We start from the raw sequence: 19,937 nt of genomic DNA, 5'->3' as shown, positions 1-19,937 counted from the left end.
GCAGCAGCTGCTGCTACCTTCTTCTCTGCAGCAGCAAATTCTTTTCAGTGGTCCTCCACAGAAGGGGTATAGGGCCTCCTGAAGCCCTTATCAGCTGCAGCCTCCAGACTTATCCACTAGAGATTTCTGGCACCCAAAAAAGATACTGATTGCCTGATTTAGATCTCGGCGGACGTGTTACTCTGTCATAACAGTGATGGATATCCTGTCTGCCAAAATCTATATCCCATAGGACATAATGGGATTTCGATTTCAGCGGACGGGATATCCATCACTGTTGTGACGGAGAAACCCGACAGCTGAGTTATAAATCAGGCCCTAATCCCGAACATGGAATTCTTCACTCTAACTTCATCCCATGTCTTCCCAGTGGCGTTGCCTCTTCCTCACACACTGCCCTCAGCCATGACCTGCTGAACTTCTACCTACTCAGAACATTTTTGCCGAAATTTCTTGTAAGCCCAAAGGTAAGCACTAACCAGTCCCTAGCCACTTCTTGCATCCAAATCGTTCTCCATCGTGGTTGGCCTTTTATATATTTTTTTTTTACTTGACGCAGTGTTGTGGGACTAGATGTCTGCATTTGGTGCTTGGATTTTTTAGGTGCTAGTTTTCACTAGGGGTAAGCAGAAAACTCCACTCCACCAGCAGCATTTGAACTTTTGTCCATTCTGCGCCCTGCTTGGAGTGCAGAGTTTGGCTAAACTCCACCAACCATCACATGGCAGAGTGTTTTTCTCACGCGCATCTCGACAATGGGGCATTTGCATCCCCAGCACAATTATTGGGTTCTAAAATGCCTTTGGTGAGATTTCTCAATGCAGGCAGTTGCATCAGGTCACGACCGTTCGTGTTGAGAAAGCTTCTGCTCGAGTAAATAATCTACACGAGTGGCAGAAAGATGCAGCACTCTTTGGGGTGCCGGGTGGTGCAGTATATGCTGATTTTACAGCATGAAGCAAGCTATCTGTGCTGAAAATCAGCTCTAGCAGAGTGAAGTGCCTGAATTCTGCCCACTCGCAGAACTTAGCAGAATCTTGCTGAGCTTTTTTGTAACTTCGCGGAATTCGTGGTGTGAAACGCCACAAATTCCTCCCAGGCTTAGTTTTTACCTTAAAGCTTAAAAATTCATCACCCCAGTCCTACTGATTGGATCTGTGCCCCTTTGGTATCAAATAATTAATTAAAGGTTACTTAATTTTTCTATATTGTTGTGGGAGTTTTCTTGTGTTGTATTCTCACTTAAATACTGTTTGAGTGCTGCATAAATTCTTTACACCTTGCCTTTAAGTTCAGCTTGACCGCTTTTGTGCCAAGCTACCAGAGGGTTAAGCACAGGTTAATTTACTGACTTTGGTGGTTCGTCCTGGCAGGACTGTGGGTATTGCTTGAGCAGGTTTAACAACCACTCAACCAACAGCCCAATTTCTCACAACTACTAATTAACTGTATTTACTTAACATTAAATCATGTTTATTTTCCAGAGACCCCGTTTATGCAGCTTACTCAAAGCACTGATTAAGTCAAGGTAAGATTAACTATTTTTTCCTTCCTTTATGGTTTAATGAGTATGATTTGAAAATAGGTGCATATGTATATTTCACTGAGTGACATGCCATATTTATGCACAAGCATACACAAACTCATGCATATGCACTAACAGAATAAACTTTCTGTGGTCCTGTTAAGAAATAACAGAACTATAGTTTGTTCTTTATATTCCTTAATCACATTAATTATGTGTCATTTTACTTGATACTCATTTACTCTTAGAATTTTCAAGGCTTCATGAAAACTCTGTTATATATAGTTTATCTAATTTTGTGAATTGTATGCTATAGAAATTTCTGTCACCTTGTTGTACCACAATAGAATGAAAATTATGCCTGCAAATAGATGCAGGAATGCCTCCGCTCTTCAGTTCTTTCAAGACCTGGGATGGGACTCTGACAGGTATTGTGCAGGCCAGCAGGGTACCTTCCCTCTCAGTCGCCCTTGCCTGAAGCAGCCACCTCTAAGTCTCTTTATGTTGCCATTACTGGCAACCATTCTGTGGGGAGAAAGGATCAAGTTTCCCTCCCAGGATGGCTATCCATCTTGTTAGACAGATGGATCATTATGAACATTTCTTCTACCACATCTTCCTCATACATTTGATCAACTTTCAGAGGAGCATCTCTCCATTCTGCAATTGGAGTGAATGTTGCTATCCAAAAATACTATAGGAAGGATTCTGGATTTGAAAAGGAGATCACTCAATCAATCAGGGAATTTGTAGAGCGCACTACTCACCCGTAAGGGTCTCAAGGTGCTGAGGGGGGGGAGAGGGGGCTGCTACTTCTCGAACAGCCAAGTCTTGAGAAGTCTCCTGAAGGTAAAGAGGTCCTTGGTCTGACGCAGGTAGGTTGGAAGAAAGTTCCACGTCTTGGCAGTGAGGTGCGAGAATGATCTGGTGCCGGTGGTTGTTCGTTGGAAGTGTGGGCCGGTGGCGAGGGCAAGGTCGGCGGAGCGAAGCTGTCGGGTCGGGTGTAGAAGGAGAGCCGTCTGTTGACGTATTCTGGTCCGTGTTGTGCGCTGCCTTGTGAGCGTGGGTGAGGAGTTTGAAGGTGATTCTCTTGTTGACGGGGAGCCAATGCATGTCTCTCAGGTGGGCTGTGATGTGGCAGTGGCGGGGGAATGTCCCGGATGAGGCATGTGGAGGCCATGGTTCCTGCGTAGAGGGCATTGCTGTAGTCCAGTTTGCTGCTTACAATGGCTTGGGTGACTGTTCTTCTTGTTTCAGTGGGGATCCATCTGTAAATCTTTCAAAGCATGCACACTGTGTTGAAGCAGGAGGAGGAGATGGAGTTGACTTGCTGGGTCAAAGATGGTGAGGAGTCCAAGATGAATCCCAGGATGCGTGCGTGCGTGGTTGGTGGGTCCGGTGCTGTTCCCAATGTGGCAGGCCACCAGGAGTCATCCCATGCAGACGGGGTGGAGCCGAAGATGAGGACCTCAGTCTTGTTGGAATTCAGTTTAGGGCGGCTGTTCTTCATCCATTCGGCAATGGCCTTCATTCCTTCGTGGAGGGTGGTCTTGTCGGTGTCCTTGGTGAGGGAGAGGATCAGCTGGGTGTCATCGGCGTATGAGATTATGTTGAGGTTGTGGGATCGGGTGATGTTAGTGAGCGGAGCCATGTAGATGTTGAAGAGGATCGGGCTGAGGGCCGAACCCTGGGGTACGCCGCAGATGATTTTGGTGGCTTCAGAGCAGAATGGAGGGAGGCGGAGTCTCTGAGTTCTGCCGGTGAGATAGCAGGTGATCCAGTCCAGGGCTCTGTCGCGGATTCCTGCATTGCTGAGGCTTGTGTGTAGGGTGTGGTGGCAGACGGTGTCGAACGCGGCCGAGAGAGGGTTGTTGCTTATTCCCTTCTCCCAAAAACAACATTCTGCACTGGACCTTTGACCTCTCAATGCCTTGCTGTGGAAAGACTGGATTGTGTCTTTGACCCTTTGATCCTGCAGGATGCGTATTTTGATATACCCGTCTTGCAGTCCCTCAGAGACTACCCGCAGTTCAAGGTCGACCAGTAACATTTCCAGTTTGCAGTGCTTCTTTATCACCTCACTAGTGCCACTTAGGTGTTTACAATAGTGATGGCAGTGATTGTGGTACACCTTTGGAGGTGGGAGATAGCAGTCTTACCCTACCTTGGTGATGCTGTTGAAGAGGGGCTCCCCAGACTCAGTTGTAGACCACCTTCAGATGACAGCAAGCCTCTTGACATCATGGGGATTCACAGTCAACGAGTCAAAGTCAAACTGCCCCCCCTTATGAAATGTTGCCATTGTTGCTATCCTGGACAATTCAATTCATGATTCTTGGCCTATTATCCTCCTCCGTTTTCCTGGTCAACTACCGCACATGTCTCATGTGGGCTCTGCAATGGAATCTAAACTCTCAGTGGGCCCATCACCAAGGAAATCTGACAGATGCCACTCAGATTTCAGAAGGGATGGCTCATGATCTGAAGTGGTGGTTGCTGAAGTGCAATTGGTCCAGGGAGAGGCCCCTCTTCCTTCCCTATCAAGAGCTTATGGAGGTGAGAGATGTGTCACTATTGGGCAGGAGAGGTGTAGTAAATTTATAACAGCACACCAATGTATATCAGGAAAGGTCTTTATTCACTTTTGTCTTTAAGCTCTCCAGGAGTCAACTGACACAGAACTTCTCTTAGAGTCGAAGGACAACATTCTACAAGAAACATTGACTATTTAATGTTGAACATAAATTCCACAATATCTCCCTTCCTTTAAAGCAAAAGAAAAATATATTGTAAAACTAATACCTAAACCTTTAACAAAATCACAAACTTATGAATAAAATAAATGTAAATTAAATACAGATTGGTTAACATCATCTAACAAAACAAAATATACAAAATAATGTATGGTATTAGTGTGTCTAAAGATCACACTTTAGATCTTTAAAAATAATAGTAATCAATCCCAACCCAACCTATGAGGAATCTTTCCAATGCATTTCCTGTTGTGCAGACCATCTGTGGTAGTCATAGCATCTTTTAAACCTGACATTCCATTTATCAACACATTCATTGGCTCCTGGACACACTCTGTGAACCTTCAGATCGTTACAGACTCTGCACACATTCCACCATTGCTTCCCTTTAACTGACAGCATTTCTATTAATAGCATCCACTTTTCAGGAGGACCAGATTTTGAATGAGTCTTGGGTGCTTTTGTAGGTTATTTCATTCTGACTCAGTACTCCACTTTTAATTTAAGCACAGCACTTCTGGCACTGTATTTGTCATTAAAGCTTCAATTTGAAATATTTTGATATTTCTCCGCCTGTTGTCTAGTTCTGCTACTATGACTTTCTCATGATTTACTCGCAAACCCCGCATCTTCATCCAGGCTTGGCACATTTGAAAAGAAGCAACTCCTCCTTTTAATGTCTCAAAATGACTCTTACCTTTAATATCATTGGGTGTGGTATGATTGCTCATACCATGCTCTCTATCTCTTCCACCACATCCAATCTGCTGCTTACTGCCTATTGGATACATTCAACTAAAGTAAAATTCATCTCTTCCACAAAATCATTGGCATGAGGGTGGTAAAGTGCAAATCTATGATGAAAGATAGTAGACTGTTTTGAAAATTCATTCATTCTATTTAAAACAAACTGAACTCTGTTGTCAGAAACAATTTCTCTGTGAAAACCCCCCCTAGGAAAACTTTATGACTCCCTTGCAGTGCTTAATTTGGGCCGGTGGTTTCCGGTGCATTATCAGCGCCGGCCCTAGGGACAGTCCCCTATACGGTGGTGCTGTCTGTCAAATTTTGAGATAAGCACATCAACAGTGCATAATAGGTTAACATGCATTGAAAATGAATATTACCTCTTGTTCACAATGTTATTATAGCTTTGTATGGTCTGAATATTTGAATAGTCACACTTTTAGGAGTGCAATGGTTAGGACTAGTGTTGGTTCTGTCATTGGCATCACTGGCAGGGGCAAGGATGGTCCAGGGTAGAGTGGCCTCCCAGATGGGACCTGCACTTCTTTTTTTTTTTTTTTTTTTTTTACAAATTAAGCACTGCTCCCTTGGAATTGGGATCAGGCATGAACTCCACTTCCCACCATTTTCTATAACACCCGGCTATAAAAATTTGAATCCCATGGGCAACATGTGGAATGGTCCTGTAAAATCGTCTAATATAATTCATGGACCATCAGGTAAGTCCAAGGGCTGAAGAGGACAGGTATATGTCTTCATGATTTTGTCACTGGTCGGGAAAATAATGCAAGTTTTTACAAACTCAGCTATTTGAGTATCCATAAATGGCCACCAGAACACATAACAAATTCTTCTTTTAGTGACAGTTTGGCCCAGATGCCCTTTATGTCCCAAATCAATGACGTGTGATCTCAAACCTATTAATGGAATAAATCTATCACCATGCATTAGCATGTTGTTTTTTTCCCAAGGACAATTCATCTGAAATTTTAGAAGATGGCTGACTATCATATGGAATTGTTTTTCTATGGACCAACCATCTAATGTAATCGGATACAACACTCAGGACCTCATCCTTTCTCAACTATGAAAAACATTTTTGTTTTATAAATCCTACCATCAGATAAGCATCTTTGGCAGCCACCACTCTTCCTCATCATCCAAATTAATATCTTTTTCAAGGAGGGTAAATCTTGACAAGAAATCTGCCCTGATGTCACTACCCGGTAAATGTTGAACTTTGAAATCATATTCAAGTAATTTTAAACTTAGGCCCATATTTATGAAAAGTTTGCGCCACATCTGTGCACTTTTGTTTTTTACACAAAAGTGGCATAAATCTACCGCCATATTTATATTTTGATGCTAGACCCGGCTAGCATCAAAATATCAGTTTAGCATTATTTTTTGGGAGCGCCAACCTACCTTGCGTCGTTTTGTGACAATGATATGCAAGACAGGCATTCCCTTCCAAAAAATGACGCTATCCCTCCAGCGGTATATTAACACCCCAATGCTAAAATGGTGCACAGAAAGGAACCGGTCCCAAAAAATGATGCAAAGCCCAATTTGCGTCAAATTGTAATGCCTGGTCAGACCAGGCATTAAAATGAGGCCCACACACCACTACTTAAGGAAAACACACAGAAGGAGCATTGGCAACCTCCTGGACAACCTGGAACTGTTATTGCGCCAGCTTGGCACATACCGCAGATGTCAGCGACGACAACAGGTCCCTCCAGCACCAGCGCAGCAACCCCAAACACCACCACAGCAGTCACAAAAGCAGCGCAGAAGGCGGGAAAGGATCTTTCAACAGCGTACAACCATCCTTGGGTTCAGGGATCAAGATGTAATCAGGACCTATCGTCTGAACTGGGAGTCAGTTGTATGCCTGCTGCACCACTGCACAGGTGAAAACTCCAACAAATATACCACCCATGACCAAGCTCCTCACTGTCCTCCATATGCTGGTGCAAGGATCTTTTCAGACAATGTGCGCACATATGGGTGGTATCTCCCAGCCATGTCCCCTTTGCATACAGAAGCTGGGCCCAAACAACTACTAGTGTCCACTGGTTGACACCTAAATACAGATCCCACACACATTATACCAAACAATGAATAGCTCAGCTGTGTGAATGGCATAGGCCATGTGAATGTAAAGAAAGTCACACATAGACACAGCCCCACATTAGCTATGGTGTTCAAGCCTCTGGCAGCACCAATATCACATGCCACCCAAGTGATGCCATTACTAACTACATATTACCTACACTTACCTGACCCACCTGTAAGTGTGCACAATTCACTGTCTGCTGCATCATGTCGCACACATAGGAATACAACATTACCTGCCATGAAAGACCATGAGGCAGAATAATGAGGAGTGGTGCAGCATCTAGTCCAGTGTCACCTCACATGTGCCCCTTAGCACCCCTAGCGCCACCATGTTTGTGCCATATACAAGAAACGTCCCACCATGGCACAGAGTTTGTGCAGTATTGTAAAGGTAATGGATACCATAGTAGGACTGTGTAGGAGTATAGAGGACATACCTGGCCTTTCATGCACCGAACATAGTGACCAATGTAAACATAAGCGGTGCCCCCTCCCAATGCCTGCACTGTGCATGTGTTGAAAGTATCTGTGATATCTCATGTATAGGAACCTAGGAGATTCCACTGCACCAATTTTGCTCATCCTCCAAATGTGTGATTCACACGCTAGTACACTTGATGGCTGGCACAGTCATCATCTGCTACAAAGAGTCACTAAATGTTGCACTGCATGCGTAGTGCCACATGGTAACTTGGAGGTCAGAGTTTGGCTTTGTAGGGCTACCATAGTGTCTCTATGTATGGCACCACTGTGGTGCAAGGAGGTGGTAGGTTCCACCAACAAGAGGACACTCCCTCAAATATGCACAACACAACACATATTTGCAATGGTTGAACCATCAGTTTGGATTTAATTTGACAATCCCCAGGTCCCTGAGCCACAACCCACGACTGTAATGTCCATCAACACAGACCAATTAAACCATTTTGCAAAACAGAAACATACACAATACCAGAAGCAAGTCTGAGTCACCACTCCACCTAAACTAACATCTGCCAAGGTACATACGAAACCACTATTAAGCATTACCAACACATGTCATCTCATGCCTTCGCAGCCGACCAAGGATACGGCATACGTCATGGGTGATGACTCCATTTGGCAACCCCACAACGGTGGAAGAGTGTGCATATAATGAAGGGCACAGAAGGACACGAAATGTGGTGGAGAGGACATTTGGGCTTCTGAAGTCAAGGTTCAGCTGCCTGGCCCTGACAGGAGGAAACCTGTTGTATGCACCACCACTGGCATACAAGATGATACTGGTATGTGCAATCTTGCATAATATATGTATACGGAACAATGTTCCCTGGGATGGACAGGTAGATGTCCCCAATGAGGAGGAGGATGACAGTGGTGCAGCACATTTGGAAAGGGAACTACAAAACACTGCTGCAGGAGATCTCCTAGACTAGAAATTGTACAGAACTCCTACACATAGTAACTGTATAAGTATTATCACATTGTAGATATCACCAATACATAACTTTGCACCAGAATGACCATGGTATACTCATTCTCCACTACATATACCATTGGAATGTTGCTCATACCTCAGAGAGCAGGAAAGAAACACAACAGTTACAAGTATGGTTGCAACGTAGTTTGTGATGTAAGAGGGACTAGCACCTCCATGCCACACATCAGTATCACATAACTCATTGCCATGTGGCTCTCGAAGGCCTAGATTCACGCACCACAAAATATAATATGGCGTTAAGTGGGCTAAGTGCAAAATCCTAGCCCTTTCCCCACATAATCCCTAAGCCTGGCAGGATGTATGCAAGGGGGGCATGCATAAGGTAGGGGTTGTTATCAAATGGTGCTTTAGTAACATAGGAACTGAACTGTGTCACATCTGAGGTGGATCACTGCTACGCTAGCAGGGTGTACATGTGACAAGGGGGGAGACCAGTGGTAACAATGGACCTTCATTTACAGTTCAGGGTTAGTAGCCAATGTTAGAGCCAAAGTCTGCACTCTATGTCAATGGGCTTACCTCCTGGTACTGCCATATTGCCAAACCCTGCCACATGGTGTGCTGTACCTATGATATAATATGGCACACACACATTGGCTGTGGAGTGTGCTATGGGTTGCTAGACAAATGAAGCAGCAGTTGGTGCTGAACCACTTGCCATACATTTGGCCCATTGCCAGGATTTAAGAATAAAATGGGACAATGCACCAACAAATTAATGTCTGGGTGGAATTTAGGCAGAGTGTGTTCTACTCCCTATGTATATTCTAAACACACTTGTCACACAAATCTGCTGTCTTGACACATGCCTACAACGAATCCAGATATGCATGTGAAGACTGATGTACATGTGTATGGCCTAGGTAGGAAAGGGTTTGCAATTACCTACAATGGTTGACATGTGTCAGCAAGGTAACCTAGTATAGTCTGTATTATACCATCACAAACCACATATCAATATATACCTCTCATTGACACTCACATGCCAGACCAAGAGAAAGTTATCAACCGCAGAATTCCCTAACATGTCTAGGTCTCCAACAAGCCACTCAGGTGTGAGATGTGTAAGTATGTCCAGTAATGTCCAAACATGTCACAGACCCATCCGAAAATGTATGGGAAAAGAAAGAGACAGATATGTTACATGTGGCTGATACAAACACCAGCGCTGAGTTAATTTCACACACAAACGTCATACACTCATGGTGAAAGTGACATAGGTTGTGGAATGCATGATTTAGTGCATACCCATGTACAATGAAGGATGTGGATGGACAGCTGACAGATACCCACAGATACATGGAGATACAACATGGGGAGGTCACTTGAAGACAACACAAGTGCTGTGGCAGGTGTAATGTCATGTGTGTATGGAAGTCATGTAGTCTTGCAAAGCCAGGCAATGGGAAGGTAACTATCATGTAGCCAGTAGTAGAAGATGTGTACATCTTCAGTTTACACAAGTCACACATTGCATCCTGTCCATGTATGACCAGACAATGTTGCTGTAAAAGATGTGTGCAAAGTGTAAGCATCCTAAAGATTGGCAGCAATGTAGCACACAATCTATTCCTTACAAGATATGTGGTAAAAGAAAATGCATATGTATTACAAGTTCATTGACAGAATAAAATGACCTTCAGATGTGTTCCAACATGCAGAAACATAGATGGCACTGATATGACTACACATACATTTGACAAAGTCCAACATGTGTCCATGCAGGAAGATAGATATGAGAGGTTTCATATTCCGTGAACATACTGTTGTGGTCATATTTTACAAATATGACACTACACATGTCTTTACACACACAGGGCACATACCAACCTTCATTGACACATGTGTACACCATCTCCTGCATCTAAGATGCATGGGAAACTGTTAGAAATGGGGTCTTTGGTTGGCAGTGAGGTTACCCCCTGTCCAAGCAAGGACCCTCACTCTAGTCAGGGTAAATCACACACAATCCAAATTATCCTGTGCCCACCCTCTGGTAGCTTGCCACTGAGCAGTCAGGTTTAACTTAGAAGGCAATGTGTAAAGTATTTGTGCAATACATCATGCAGTATCACAGCATAACACCACAAAAATACACCACACAGTGTTTAACAAATATATAGTATTTATCTGGTTAAATGCAGGTCAAAACGATCAAGATTCAATAAGTACACGTTGAAATATCACTTCCAAAATTATATAAATAAGTCTTTAGTCTTTAAAAAGCAACACATGTCTCTGGCAAGCACAAAGTACCTTGATTGCGTTCAAATTCTCTGCAGGGGACAGCAGAGGAGGAGATGCGTGGAAAACGGGGAGGTGTGCGTCAATTTTTTTCCAACACACCCAGACGATACGTCATTGAGTTTTCACGCTGTGAAGGCTTTGCATCGATTTCCGGTGTGCTAACCTTGATCCTCTTCGGGGTACGGGGTTTTCAGACTCCCCAGGGGCGATGCGTTGAAATCCTGGGCGTGCAGGACGAAGTCACAGGAGCTGCATCGATCTGGTTGGTGATGCGTGGAAATTTCTGCTGTACGGCTGGCACTTGCGTTGGTTCCTCTCAGGAAGTCGGACTGCATTGTTCCAGGTCGGCTTTGCATTGATTCCGTGGGCCGTGCGTCGAAGTTGCGGTCACTGCCGCTGCGTCAATCTCCACTTCGGGGAGCCGGGCTGCGTCATTCGGGTTCGGCATGCAGTGATTTTCTCACTGTGATGCAGGCTGTCCGTTGAATTTTCGCCGCACAAGGAGTACTTTTGCAGTATGAAGTTGTTTTGGTCCTGAGACTTACAGAAACAGGAGGCAAGCTCTATCCAAGCCCTTGGAGAGAACTTCTCAGCAGAGCCAGGGGGCAGCAAGGCAGCAGGGCAACAGCAAGACAGCAGTCCTTTGCAGAAAAGCAGTCAGGTGAGTCCTTTGGGCAGCCAGGCAGTTCCTCTTGGCAGGTTGCAGATTCTGATTCAGGGATTCTTCTCCAGTGGTATCTTGTCCAGAAGTGTCTGAGTTGGTAGGGTCAGAGACCCTGCTTAAATACCCAAATGTGCCTTTGAAGTGGGGGAGACTTCAAAGAGTGGCTTAGAAGTGCACAAGGTCCCCTTTCAGTTCCATCCTGTCCGCCAGGGTCCCAGTAGGGGGTGTGGCAGTCCTTTGTGTGAGGGCAGGCTACTGTCCTTTGACATGTAAGTGTCAGGTCGTCCACCCTCCCAGCCCAGGAAGACCCATTAAATATGCAGATGTGTGCAAGTGTGACTGAGCATCTCATACTTTGTGGTTTGTCTGAGTGGAATGCACAAGGGAGCTGTCAACAAACCCAGCTAGACGTGGATTGTAAAGCACAGAAGGATTTAAGGGCCAGATGTAGGAAAGCTTTAGCGACTCACAAACGGCGAAAAACGCCGTTTGCGAGTCGCTAAAGCCCATCTGGTATGTAGAAATTCATTTTCCCTTCCTATTTGCGAGTCGCACTGGTATGCAATTCCATTTGCGACCGCGAAAGCGGTCGCAAATGGACTCGACGTTACCATCCACTTGAAGTGGATGGTAACCCAGTCGCAAACGGGAAGGGGTCCCCAAGGGACCCATTCCCCTTTGTGACTGGACCAAAAAATTATTTTTCAGAGCAGGCAGTGGTCCAATGGACCACTACCTGCCCTGAAAAATACCGAAACAAAAGGTTTCGTTTTATTTTTCAAAGTGCAGCTCGTTTTCCTTTAAGGAAAACAGGTTGCACTTTGAAAAAAAAAAATGCTTTATTTAAAAGCAGTCACGGACATGGAGGTCTGCTGTTCCCAGCAGGCCTCCATCTCCGTGAGTGCCCTGAATCGCTATGGGGTCGCAAATTGCGACCCACCTCATTAATATTAATGAGGTGGGTCTTTGCGACCCCATAGCGACTGGCAGAAGGTGTCTGAGACACCTTTCTGCATTCCAAATTGCGAGTTGCAATTTGCAAGTCGCTGGGACTCGCAAATTGCAACTCGCAATTTGGAACCTACCTTCATCTGGCCCTAAGTGCAGAGAAATGCTCACTTTCTAAAAGTGGCATTTCTAAAATAGTAATATTAAATCCAGCTTCACCAGTCAGTAGGATTTTGTATTACCATTCTGGCCATACTAAATATGACCTTGTTACTCCTTTCAGATCAGAATCTACCACTCAAACAGTATATGAAGGTAGCCCTAATGTTAGCCTATGAAAGGAGCAGGCCTCACAGCAGTGTAAAAGCAAATGGGGTTTTACACTACCAGGACATATAAACTGCACAGGTACATGTCCTGCCTTTTATCTACATAGCACACGGCCCTATGGGGTATACAGGGCCTACCTTAGGGGTGACATGTATGTAGAAGAAGGGGAGTTTAAGGCTTGGCAAGTACCAAGTGGCAGTCAAACTGCACACACAGGCCTTGCAATGGCAGGCCTGAAGCATGGATAAGAGACTACTTATGCGGATAGCACAATCAGTGCTACAGGGCTACTAGTAGCATTTAATCTACAGGCCCTGGGCACATGTAGTGCACTTTACTGGGGTCTTACAAGTAGATTAAATAAGACAATTGGGTATAAACCAATGTCAGCATGTTTTAATGGGAGATAGCATATGCACTTTAGCACTGGTTAGTAGTGGTAAAGTGTGCAGAGTCCTAAAACCAGCAAAACGAATGTCTAAAAAGTGGAGGGAGGCAGGCAAAAAGTTAGGGGTGACCACCCTAAGGCTGTCAGGTCTAACAGAAACTATATGTCACACATGTACCAGAGCATCATGAAGCATGAACCTGGCTACACACCACAGTTTGGAGACACATGCACTCACATTGCCAGGGGTAATGTGAAATCAACCCAGCCATAGTCCACTGCATCCTCTGAGTACAATTTGTCATGGGTATCACATGCATTACCATGTATTGGACATAGCCCATCATATTTACTGTTTTGTTGGTAAAAGTACATTTTGTATTTCAGACATTACAATGTGGTACATCCACAAATATGTGTTAGATCACATATGTACATATCTAATACACATGTGGTAACATGTATGTGGACACAGTCTAGCAACACATGTACATGTACACACGGTATCAATCATTACATGCATCACACACATATACAAACATATTGGTAACACATGCAGATGTTACCATAAAGATATGAACAGACATGCACACACAGGTAGCCATATCCTACTGACTACATACCTGCATAGACACTGTGACATGGTATGTGAATCTGGGTGCACTGTAAGCCTTTTAAAAAAAATCCATGCATTCCCGTCATGTGTCAAAATATTTTGACGCAAACGGCAATATTCCATACGCTGCAAGGCCAAACAATTGACACCTTGCCCCTTCGCAACAATTGAAAGTCCACAGGCCTTGTCAGGCTTCATGGGAAGGAATACCACACATGACCGTCATGCGTCAAAATGTTAGACACAAATCCCCAAACTTCATAGTTTCTTATTCAGAAAAATTATGCCTGGCCCCTGCGCGCCAATCACAAGTCTTGAGGCCTACTCAGCCTCAATGGCAAAAAATCGACGCATGACCGTCATGCGTCACAAAAAGCAACGCATATCTGAAAATGTGATGCACAGGCCCAAGAAGTGATGAAACAGGACATCCTGCCTGCATAAATGGTACAGAGAGTTCACTTTTACTTTCACTTCAAAGTCTGATTGTCTGTGATTGTGTGAGGGTTTGTGAGCTGGTGCTGTTGGAGGATTGGAGTTGTCGGAGAGTTTTGTGCTGTGTGCTGTTACTGTTGTGTTAGATTTTTCATTTCCTCAGTCTTTTGTAGTGTTTTTGTACTGCATTTGTCACTGTATTGTGGGGTGTTTGTCTAGGGGTAGTATAGTTTGTTGGGGTTAGGTGGGCTAGTTTTATAGTACATTTATTTTTTGGCCACTTACATTTTCAGTTTCCTAAAACTGCATTATGTCTGGGAAAGGGAGGATGACAAAGATGACGGCAGATGAACTGGGAGGGTTAATATGGCTCGTGCAGCATTACTTTCCGATAATGCTGGTTTTGGGTGGCCGCGTGATCCAGGGGTACCCTACAGAGGCCAGGAAGCTGTGGTGTGGCAAGGTGCTCCACCACCTAACCTGAATATTTGGAGGAGGACACAATGACCACCAGCTGAAACACCATTGGGCTGACCTGATACCAAGGGAGCAAGATCTACTGGATCACCTGGGGATTTAGATTGGTGGACCAGTTGGTAAGTATCCCATTTGCATAGCAACAGCATTATTTGCATGTGCATGACAGGCGGAAATAAGGTTGAGTGCAGCATGTTTTGTCAAAGGATCTGGACAGGTTATTTTGGGCCTGATTAAAGAGCCCCAGCGCCACCTTAGAGCTGCCATTGTGATTTTTACTAATGAAGCTGAGGCAGGGCAGAAGTGCTATCTTCCCTGCGCCATAATAACAAAGTGGTGTAATGCATGCATAGCGCCAATCAGTTAAGCCTTGCACAACATGATGACTGTGCCAGGCTCTCTCAGTTCCTTCCCTCTCCCTTTTACTGTTGTTAAATATTTATAGTGGGTTTTAGATGGGCAGTGTTAGGTTAGTAAAATAATGTAGGGTAGGGATAGGTTAGAGTAAGTATAGTTGGGGGTGGGCTTTAGTACACTTTTTATTTTGGGGGGGCTAGTTGGGGAGTTATGTTGGGGTTTCTATGTATATTTTTTTTTGAAACAAAACAAATTAAAAAATTTAAAAAATACTTTAAATAAATGTATATTTGTTAAGGACATAGGTTAAGTTAGTACATGTGCAGCCTTAGTTTATGTTGTCCTACTCGTATCTTGTCTCTTAAGGAGGTGGGGGGACAATGTTTACAGTGTGGTGACAATTATCTCTTCATGTTGATTGAGTGTCTGGGTGTTCTCATGTGTGCACTGGCCAAGTAGGAGGAATGGCTTAAGGTATGCTTTCTGTCTTTATTTCCATGGATGACCATGTGCATCCCCTATGAACAAGGAGAGGTCAGATTTGCTGCTAAATTACATCAGCTAGTCAAAGCATTTGTCATGCACAGTTCCAGCTATTCACAATGTGTATGTATATGGTATCTTGGATAGGTAAATATGGAACTTCAACTGGCATTTCTGGGGTCTGGCAATATTATTGTTGTAAAGTGTTGCACATATGACATTAGCCATATTTGGGTCTGTATTCTGCCACACTGACAGCTGCTCGTCACAGATTAGATTTGCCTCTTCTGAACCACACAATTTGGTTGTACTGGTGCTCTCATCTGGGTAAATTATCATACACTTGGTTCAGACTCATACATGCCATATGTCAACTTCCATGAATATCGGTTCAATACATGTATTTACGATTCTGTAAGTTAGTTATAGCCCATAACACCATCTTTCACCTTTTTCATGTTAGGATCCTAGTGTGTTACTTTGTGTCTGACAGTAATGCACACATGTAATTATGTTCTGGTCTCATTGATGTAGCTTCACACATTGCACACATTTAGCTGACTTGATGGATCACAGTAAACGTTGAAATGTTACATGTGAACCCAGTGATTTATTTACAGGTGCAAATGTATTTTCTAATGCCATACAATGCCCCACTTGTAGGGGTAGACCTAGTGCGCGCGACAGGAAACAGTCCAAAATACGTGGACACAGTGCATTTTTCCACTGAAAACTGACCCTCTTTTTCTGATGTGGGTAGCTCTAGGTTTTGGATCCTAGCTCACCGGGCTCCTAGGGTAACCTAATCAACCTGTACATTTTTTTAAACTAGACACATAGGGGTATCCAGGGAGGGCTGACTTGTGTGGCTCTCACCACGTTTTTGTACTTAGAATCCCTTGCAAACCTAAAACTTTGACTAAAAATACGTATTTCCATTTTTGTGATGGAACATTCTGAGAACCGCAGGGAGCTGCAAAATTCCTACCACCAAGCATTGCCCCCCTTGTGCCGATAAAACTGCTGCCCCACTTGTGTGGCTGGGCCAAGTGCTGCGACAGGAACAGATCAAACCGTGGACAATGGGAGCCCTTGTGTGGAGACTCCTTTTGACCAAGGTTGGACCCATTCCTGTCACTGGCCTATTGTCAGAAAGTGCCTTTTTTTTAGGGGGGCATTGCAATGCCCAATCTGGGCAGCCCCCACCCCTAAATGAATAAAAACAAATCCCTGGTGCCTAGTGGGCTACCTGTTCCCCAGGTGGGACAGAAAGACTGTTACAATTTTTTTGGTGGGGGGGAGGAGTGGGGACATTGCAATGCCAATTCTGGGCAGCCCTCACCGTTAGAGAAATAACAAAAATCGCTGGTGCCTAGTGGGGCTTCGGATTGAAGGGTATTACTCCTATCTTCTCCCCGTATGGGGCAGAAAACTGATTATGGCCCTTAAACAAGGTGGCAGCAAAAGACCTTGCCCAAGGGGCCGCTTCTCCCTCGTTGGTGTGTAGTGGGTAGATCTCTGCTTGGGGATCGCCCTCCTGCACAGGGAGGCAGGGATCCCCTAGGGAGGGGTACCATTAAAAAAGGGTAGATACCTATTCTGTCTTCCTCAGTGTTCAGGGGGCTGAAATAGCCCCTGAGCACCGAGGCAATGAAAGTGAAATGAGCAGGTCGGGTCATTTCACTTTTGTATTCAGTGAAATGACATCCGCGCGCCATGTGCACTTATCATTTAACTGAAAACAAAGAAACAGCCTCAGGAGTTGGGGAACCTTTCCCCCAGCTCCTGAGGCTGTTTCATTGTGCAGGAAGTCTCTATGGTGCAGGCACCAGAGAGATTTCAATGCCATGTGCGTTGCACAGTTCTGTGGTGTCAGATGTCCCGGGCTGTCCGACGCATGCAAAAGGATATAAAAATCACTCCTCATCTTTCCCTCTGATTTGTTGGGACTTACCCCTTTCTGAAAACTACTTTCTGGGAAATGTTTGATGTCTGTTCTTTATCTACTCCTACCACAGAATTATTACTTCTCATAAGTTCCTTGGATGATTCTCGAGAAATTTCAGTACGGTTAACAATACTTATAGTTGCTTGCAAAACAAAGGATTCTTAAGAGTAAATATTTTCTCTTGCACTTTTTTCTCTGTAGCAAACAACAATTTAAATCAAATGAGCAGCGTGTTTCTCAGATTCATAGTCAGGAGCTAACATGCACAGATTTGCAACATAAATGTCAATGGATTTGTCTTATTTTTGTTCTCTTGTAAAAAATGTTTGTCTCAAATCAATTAAACTTGGTTGTTCATCAAATTGTTGTTTCAGTCTATGCAAACCATCCCTAAATTCGTCTGCCTCTTCTTCTCCATCTGCTACAACCAAAGGAGGCAAATATTCAAAAATAGCTTGACCTTCAGATCCTAAATTGTGTTCTAAAAGATATTGTTTATGTTCTACAGTGAATCTGTTTCCTCTTAACTAGTGAATGCTCTAAATCATGTTTTTCATTTAACTGGTGGTTCTCTTGGTAGTTGAAGAAAAGGGAGATGAGGGCTTACACTTTGCATTTTATCATGCAAAAATGACAAAAATAACCACAAGAAAACTAAATTGACTTAGAATATGCGTGTGTCACAGCTATGATGTTGCACTGATGATCACTCGAACTGTGCCACACCTGAATAACAGACAAATATGTGTGTGTCATGGCCTACATGGTTACCATTAGAGTTGTGCCACACCTAAAAAGTAGCAATGAAATATTCACCTCAAATACTTAAACGTACCTCCACAGACAGGCTGCGGATATTTGCTTTGTTGTAGTGCAGATTGGAAATATAATCCCAAACATGGATAAAACTATGGAATCATAGCATGACTATAAGCATATTGACTTCATATCCAATGTAGGCACCGATGCTGTCTCAACCTGATTGAAGATGACACTCATATGAAGTGGAAACAGACATGATTTCAGCCTGATCCAACATGGCGCGGGTGCAATGTGGAAACTGATACATGATATTTTCAGAATGCAAGATCTGGAAATGTGAAAATACATTGTCTAATACACTGTTCTGCAGCATAGTGTGTTGGTTACACTGTGAGTATTTTGTGTTATTTACTAATTTCTTTAAAACATTTAGGTCGGTCAAGGATCTGTGGGCAAACCAGAAAGTACAGCAGGTACATCATTTTTAAGTATCTTTTATTAACTACCTCCTAAAATGTCACAGATTCTTTGGTGTATGTAATGTCTCCATCACTCTCAGCATGAGAGCAAGTATTAAAGTTGAAGTTCTATTAATCATTCCCCAATGTGTCCTTTGCTTACAAATGGGTAAACAACAGAAAATCATAACATCACAGTATGGGGTCATGGTGTTGAGATCCCACAGTGTCCAAAATAGCTTTACAGGGACAAAAACAATGAAGAAAGAACATTTTCAAGATCAATACTAGTGCATAATGAGGTTGTGTTATTCTCCGAGAAGAATCCTTCCAAGAGTCTTGGCATTCATTTTTTTAATATAAATCTTTTTAATTGACATTTTCAACATACAACATAAATTGGATCCGGACATCCTTTCAGCAACCTCCTTCCAGTGACTTGGTGTTCTTGGAAGATCTAGGCTAAACACAAGTGAATTGTGAGGATATGGGGGTGATGTATGGCACAATCTTTCAACCAGATGAGGATGTTGGAAAATTTTAAAAGGATGGGTAAATATATATTGTTTGGGGCAAACTTTTGGGCTCTGAAATTATGTTTCATAACATGACATTGGTCAGATCCTCATTGCTCATACAAACAGCCTGCTATTTGATCTGGAGAATGGGTATCTCTGAAGTGCATGAGCCCCAGTTTCTCTGTGGCAGCTCATGGCTCATGTACAGGATTTGGCATACAAGCTTCAGTGATATTTCTCAGTCACCAAGGGAGTGTTTGTTGAAGTCTACTTGAAAGAGGCCAGTACCCAAATATAAGCTTCTTACTGGCAGGCATATGGCTTGCCTGAACTTAAAGATCAGGCACATTGTTATTCACTGATTTATGTAAGTTTTTTATAGACTAGTTTGACCTTAAGAATTAACCAAAATAACAGTGACAAATTATTTGATAAACAATACAGCAGGAAGGTCACAAGGTAGCTCAAAAGATCAAACAAAAGGACTTGCCAGGTCATTTGAGAGTGACTGCTCAAGCAAGTCATTTTTAGGGTCACTAGAGATGTCACAAGTGAAGGCAAGAATGATGTCCACAGATTTGAAGAATTACATCAGTGTGCCTGAACTTCCATTTTGACTGGGGTCATACGTACAAGAGCATTTTTGTAGTTGGAAATGGGCCATTTCTGCTCACAAAAAT

At 43.6% G+C, this 19,937-nt stretch overlaps 1 protein-coding gene across 1 annotated transcript in view; it reads left to right on the top strand.

Moving 5' to 3' along the window:
- LOC138293501 (vitamin D3 hydroxylase-associated protein-like) overlaps positions 1-19,937 on the top strand; it is an 806,941-nt gene that overhangs the window by 703,942 nt on the left and 83,062 nt on the right. Inside the window, exons 11-12 of the mRNA XM_069232739.1 lie at positions 1,485-1,528; positions 18,715-18,754. Coding sequence (XP_069088840.1) covers positions 1,485-1,528; positions 18,715-18,754 — 84 coding nt within the window. The remainder of the gene's footprint in view (positions 1-1,484; positions 1,529-18,714; positions 18,755-19,937) is intronic.

This window comes from Pleurodeles waltl, chromosome 4_2, assembly GCF_031143425.1.
Source record: "Pleurodeles waltl isolate 20211129_DDA chromosome 4_2, aPleWal1.hap1.20221129, whole genome shotgun sequence".
Classification (NCBI taxonomy): domain Eukaryota; kingdom Metazoa; phylum Chordata; class Amphibia; order Caudata; family Salamandridae; genus Pleurodeles; species Pleurodeles waltl.
Note: the sequence above shows the minus strand (reverse complement) of the source record. Positions and strands in the feature narration are given on the sequence as shown.